Here is a 6,970-nt window from a genome sequence, read left to right as displayed (position 1 = left end):
CATGTACCACAATCACAAATCTGTGTGCTTGGATTAATCAAATGATAGGAATCTGTGGGATTAAATCGATCGCTTCGAGGGGTCAGACCTTAAATCGATTGAGTATTTTCCTTGATAAATTGTCATGTGGCGGCATCTACATCCTCTTATAGAGAGGATTTCAACTTATTTTAGGAACTTAAATCATTAAGATTATGGGATATATTAGAAAAATATTGTGGGAATATTAGGGAGATCCTATCATCCTCCCCCAACCAATCCCCTCTCTATGTTGCATTATGATACACTGGAATGTTTTCAAGTGTTTAAACTGTTATCAATTCAAATCTTTATGCTGCATTTATTATATATTGTTAAATGCTTTTGTAGTGTTTTAAATGTTTTATAAATGAGTTTGCCACTTACAAATGGGTACGGATTCCCAAGTATGAAAAAGGATTTCAAAAATCATATAACACATGCTAATGTTATATGATTTTTGAAAATTTAAGTAAAGAATGAGCATGTGTGAGGTGGAACCATATTTTAATAAAAGTTTTTAATATGTTTGGCTTAAGGATGAGAGAAGCATGATACTGAGCTAGGATGAAGTGCACAACACTAAAGTTACGGTTATTAATATTGAGTTTGAGGAGCCAATATTGAGTTAGACATACCTCACATATTTACATTAACAAATTGTTAATCATCTGGAAAAGAAAACGAGACAATATTTTATCTCTAAGACTGATGGTCTAAAATTTGCAGAAAACCAACCAAAAGGTTGGTCGATCAACTAAAAGTAGTGGTAACATTTGTTAAGCCAAAACTTAACTTCATACAAATTGTTAGCTATATATATATATATATCCGTTACACGGATATACACCAAACTAGGGAGGCCATCCATGATGATGTAAACTAAAGGAACAAGCAAAAAAATTGCTTTAGCTTATATATATGTCATTGTGTTTCGTAATGCATACAAATTAAGCCAAAGTAGGAGTCCCTGACGCCATCCCTCTGGAAAAAGCCCCCTGACACCACATGATTGACATAGGCACATTCCATCCAATCTCCAGTACTCCAAATTTCCTATAAAGGATGAACCAACACAAACCCAATAATCCATATAATTCTCTTTCTTTCTTTCTTTCTTTCTTTCCATGCATGGCTGAACCATCTCCTACACAACCTCCGCCAAACTGCGGCTCGGACCATCCTGTCCACAAGACCCTAGCCAGTGTGGCCAACCTTGCTAACCTTCTCCCAACCGGCTCTGTCCTTGCGTTTCAAGCACTCACACCTTCATTCTCCAACAATGGCTCCTGCCAACTTCCCAACGAGTGCCTCACCGCATGCACCATTGCATTTTGAGCCATCTTTTGTTTGTTATCCTCATTTACTGACAGCTTCACCGACAAGCAGGATGGAAAGCTCTACTATGGCATCGCCACATTCAATGGCTTCTACATCTTTAACTACAATTATGGTGATCAGGATGTTAAGGAATTAGACAAGTTCAAACTCAGCTTGGTTGATTTTGTTCATGCCTTTGTGTCGCCTTTGGTGTTCATGGTTTTTGCTGCTACCAACTCTAATCTGCAGAGCTGTTTCTTTCCTGAAGCAGGAGCTAATGAGAATGCAGTGATGATGAATTTGCCATTAGGAGCCGGGTTATTCTCCAGCTTTCTCTTCATACTTTTTCCAACTAGACGCAGAGGCATAGGAATATAGCATATACAACCTTGTGAGTTGTAACCACCCCTCATAGTGATGATATATTTGAGAGTTTTATGGATATAAGGAAATAATTGGAACCAAGTGTGATTTAATTTAAAGGCATATATATATGTGTGTGTGTGTGTGTGGGGATGTCTTATATATATATACAAGATGTGAGATATGTTATCTGTTTTTTTTTTTTTTTTAAGAACAAGGAATATTTGTTGGGTTTTAAAGTGCCAAATTCAGTGACAAAATACATTCATCTGCAATCCTGTCTGCAGTGCATACATACGAGGTGTTGTGTCAAGAGAAGACTTAGAAGATGTAGTTGAGCTTAACCAATCATAATAGAAGACCTATATGATATGGTTAAATTTAATTAAATCGGAATTCTTTAATTCGACTTAAAATCAGATTTGATTAAATTTCGATCATACACATGTCTCAATATTTAGATCATAACTTTCGGCTCAAGAATTAGATTGAGGTGAAATTAGTATCAATGGAAAGCTAACACAAAATTATACAAATCTCTGTGAAATAAGATTTTCACAATTCGGAACTTAACTATGTCAAAATCGTCCCGCAAAATAAGAACGAAAATATGGACGAATCCTATTCCAACTAAAACTAGTTTTTCTTCCCATTTCAACTAGTACTAGGTTTTCTTGTAGTCTATATATAGAGAGTTGTTATGCACGAAATTTTAAGGAATTCCACATAAGAATTCCATGTGCTAAGAGAGCGTTTAAGATATTAGGCGTTAGGGTTAATCTCTCTTAGAGTTAAAAGTTGTGCATTCATCACAGATCATATACAATCGAAGTCTACCAGAGTTCCGGTAAAGGAGATCAAGTAGAAGGATTGTGCCAGATGTTCTGGAAAAGGTCACTGCGGAAGAAGTCAAGTAAGTCGCTTGTCTTATGCAAGGGAATGTCAATTGCTAAGGTTTTGTAAATGTGAACTTCTTGTAATCCTTATACTTTTGTAGTTGATTGATTTCCTAGGTTTGGCTGCCCCGGAAAGGTTTTACATTTTAGAAAGTTTTCTAAATGGTTTCCTCTTCATAACCAAAATATCTGTGTTTATGTGATTTATTGTTTTACATATTTTGGTTGTATGATTGTTTAATTTTTAATTCCGCATATTATTTGCATACACCTATTCAACCCTCTTATAGGTGTCATTTGGAGTACTCGTTTATAGGTTTTTCAATATTCATTATTGACTTGTCTTATATGGCCTGATCAAGATTGAATTTTGCATGTGTGCATGATTCCCTTTCCTTTGATGATGAGATGATTGTGTTTTTCTTTGTGGTGAGTTAACTTCAGCTGTCATTTTGACTGTTGCCTTACACTTCCCCTTAAGCGAATGGGCAAATGAACTACCTTAAGCTTGTCACAGAGCATATATGATAAATCGGGAAGAGGAAAGAGTTGGTGAAAATGTTTGCAACCCGATATGTCATACTGATATATCAAGTCGAGAAATAATTGGTATCAATAATTTGTCTATATTTTTCTCAAATTCTCTTACAAATTTAATAGATCAACTATTAGATTTGTGGGGTACGGTCCATTATTGACTTATGTGGAGTTTACATAAATCCACAAATCTAATAGTTGATTTGTAAGATGAAATGAAAAAAATATAAGAAAATTTTTGACACAAATCATTTCTCTATTAAGCCACATGATCTATCATACTAATATATTGAGTCAACATGTCCTTGTTTACCACTTTTTTTCTTAGAAAGTCATAATCAATCTCAATGTAATTAATTAGTGCAGGCATGGAATACTGGATTGGAAGCCAATGCCAATGCACCAGCGTTGTCACACCACAGAATTGATGGTGAGTCAAGAGGAATTTGAAGATCTTTGAAAAGCATATGAATCGAAAATAAATTTGTGATGGTGATTGCCATGGCTCAATATTCAGCCTCCGTGTTAAACCACTATACTACTCCTTCCTTCTTTGCACTTCTTGAAACTAAGCAAGAGTTGAACAATACTCCAAAACTAGTAGTTAAGCAGCAATTATCTGAATTATCTGCCCAATCTGAATCACAATAGGTTTGAAGATGAAGTGGACCTTTGGTGTAATACAATGATCAATCATTCCCTTCAAGTATTTGAGTACCCTCTATGTTGTTGTTAGTAAGGATTCTACAAAAAGTCGGACTGATGAGGAGTTGGAACCTGGTGAGGTGCCAGGGAGGTGAGCAAGGAGCTTGTTTTCTCAAGGAGTCTAAAATGTTACAAAGGGCTGTAAATGTTTCGGAAGAGTTTGGTCAAATTGGTCACATGCAAGGCACATGACTAGTTTCTCATCCATTCTAATGGCTAACATAGTGGTTTTTTTGACGACAAAAAATGATAATGTGTTGTATCCAAGTATCACACATGTCAATCCGTGGGACTCTTCTAAAAATGGTTGTTAGTTTAGAGGACTTGAGTATATTTTCCCCAAAACTGAAAAATTAAAATTATTTAAAAAATGAAAAATACCAAAAAAATGATGGCCCTTTTAATCAAGTTATTTTTTAATAATTTCAAGGGCATTTTGATAAGAAAACATAAAAATGTTTTATTTGATAATAGTATAAACTCCAATACACTTTTTAAATTTTAGAGGCATAAATGAAAATATAGTGATAGTTCATAGTACTAAAGTATATTTCCAAAAAAAAACTTAAAGTTAAGATAATCAAGCCAATTTTGGCACTATTTGGAATTTGTATGCCACACTCCATTGGCAGGCTTAACTATATATATATATATATATATATATATATATATGGAGGATCAGTTCTTTCCATGTTGTGTTATTTTCTTGCTGGGCTGATATTCTGAAATTCCAAGAAATCTGAAGGACAGCTATTTGATGGGTTTGGTGATTTAAATGATGAAAACATACTTTTTCGTTTAGAATATGATTCCAATGCACAAGCACTGACCAGGGACTTTGTTACTGACACATGTTCTCAATGTCGTTGTTCAACACTGTAATTGTTTACCTTTTTTCAAAAAAAAAAAAAAAAAAAATTTTGCTTGGTAAAATTTGTACCTGAATTTTTACCACTTAATGCTATGCTTTTAAAACATAAACTAGTGCAATCAAAAAAGAAGGAAAAAAAAAAAAAACCATAATAGATATAATATTCCATCTTAATGGGCATCTTGATGTTTGTATCGATGTCACTTTGTATTGACATAGCCATTTGGAAGGACCAAACAAATTGGTTTTCTTGATTCTAATGGCAAAACAATTGGGCCATTGAAGCACTTTCTAACCTGCACATGATTAACCACAGCTCCACTATCCATCCAAACTCCCTTTTTTTTAAAAAAAAAAAAAAAAAAAAAAAAAAAAAAGGTGAAATGACATTAATACCCCTGTATAATTTATAAAAATACAAAATTATCTTAATTAAATAATTTTTTTTCTTTTAAAAAAAAAAGGATATTTTGAGAATTTTCAACCTCTATTAGGGTTTAAAAGAAAATTGTAACAGATGAATCACATTGCAAACTTTTAAAAGTTTGATACACTAATTGAAAATTTTTAAACTTTAACATCAATTGCAAAATGAATGAAAATTGAGAGATTAAGCAAAATTTCTCATAAAAAATAAATAAATAATGCATGGTCACTCCCATTAACTCTCCCTCTTTCTCAACCTCTTAGTTGCCTATATAAATCGTGCTCTCACATGCATGAACATCAACACAAAACTCAACCTCTCTCTCTCTCTCTCCGATCCCCATGGCTGATTCATATTCTATTCAAGTTGATCAACCAAATCCATCTATGCTTCTTCTACAAAACCAGCAGGATCATGTTAACCATCAACCCTCCATGGCTGAATCGCCTACGGTAATTGTGGTACATCCAAGCACACCACCACCACCCCCGTTGATGAATATTGATCAATCTTTGCCGCAATCAAACCCACCATTAATGGTGCCACCATCAACGAACCCTGCAGGCTCAGTTCATCATCCCATCACGGCTGAACAAACCTATTACATACTAACAAACCCACCAATACCATTCCCATACATTAACGGCACCAGTGCCGGCGGCCCCAACCTCACTTGTGATCCAACTTGGGCTCAGCCGCCCAATCCACCACCAAACCACGACCCGGCCGACAACATGGTTCAACAACAAATACAGCAACCATTCTTTATAATGTCTGCCCAACCTGCACCACCAATGAACCCCATGATCGGAGCACCACCGCCGCCAAGGGAGTACTCGAACCACAGTCTGCAAGAAACCCAACAAACCCCATCAAAATCTGCGCCATCACCGCCATCGCCGTCACCATGCCACAGCCCAGTCCATCAAAAGAGCCAACCTTCACCTCCGCCTGAATCATCATTCCCAATATTACAACAAATGCCCCCACCCCCACCACCAACTGCAGGCCGTGGCTTAATAAGAAAACAAAACGTGGCAAACACAGCAGCCAACCTGGCAAACCTCTTACCCACCGGCACAGTTCTTGTGTTTCAAGCGCTGATCCCATCTCTCACCGGAAACGGAAAATGCCAAATCTTCAACAAGTACCTCGTCGGATGCGTCATCGCATTTTGTGCCGCCACTTGCTTCCTCTCTTCCTTCACCGACAGCCTCCAACATGGCGACAAGCTGTATTATGGCTTTGCCACGTGCAAAGGCCTCTGCGTCTTTAACTACGATAATCGCCCGGAAGAGGAAGGAGAGATCAAGAAGGAATTGGAGAAGTTAAAAATCGCACCCTTAGACTTTGTTCATGCATTTGGTTCCCTCTTTGTGTTCTTGATTTTTGCTTTCAGCAGTACGGACGTGCTACTCTGTTTCTTTCCCGAAGCAGATCATGAAAATCAGTATTCGATTGTCATATATTTGCCACTTGTCGCCGGAGCTTTGTCGAGCTTTTTGTTCTCCATTTGCCCGACTAACCGTAAAGGGTTGGGGTACGCAGACACTCCACGCCGCCCATAATGCTCAAATCATGAGTAATCGTACACATATTTCCAAATTTTTATACTTAATTTCTACGCTTATATGCATTAGTACTTTTAAAATTACTATTCCACCTTTGAGTGGGAGAAATTTGGTGTAAATAAATTACTATTCCACCTATCAGTGTGAAAAATTTGGTGTAAAGAAGTAAGAGTATGTGTAGTATTATTCGCCTAAAATTTATTTTTGAGGGAGTTAAAATAAAATGTGATAATAGAATAATTTTTACTTTGTTTTCTTTGTG

The 6,970-nt window shown here is 36.2% G+C and overlaps 1 protein-coding gene across 1 annotated transcript; it reads left to right on the top strand.

Moving 5' to 3' along the window:
- Nucleotides 1-1,149: 1,149 nt before the first annotated feature.
- Nucleotides 1,150-1,716, top strand: LOC132168958 (protein DMP3-like). The gene is made up of 2 exons (XM_059580056.1): nt 1,150-1,325; nt 1,392-1,716. The coding sequence occupies exons 1-2, from the start codon at nt 1,150-1,152 to the stop codon at nt 1,714-1,716; spliced, it is 501 nt and encodes a 166-aa protein (XP_059436039.1).
- Nucleotides 1,717-6,970: the final 5,254 nt, after the last annotated feature.

The sequence above is a fragment of the Corylus avellana genome, chromosome ca2 (assembly GCF_901000735.1).
Source record: "Corylus avellana chromosome ca2, CavTom2PMs-1.0".
NCBI lineage: Eukaryota > Viridiplantae > Streptophyta > Magnoliopsida > Fagales > Betulaceae > Corylus > Corylus avellana.
This window is presented reverse-complemented; position numbering and strand designations above follow the sequence as displayed.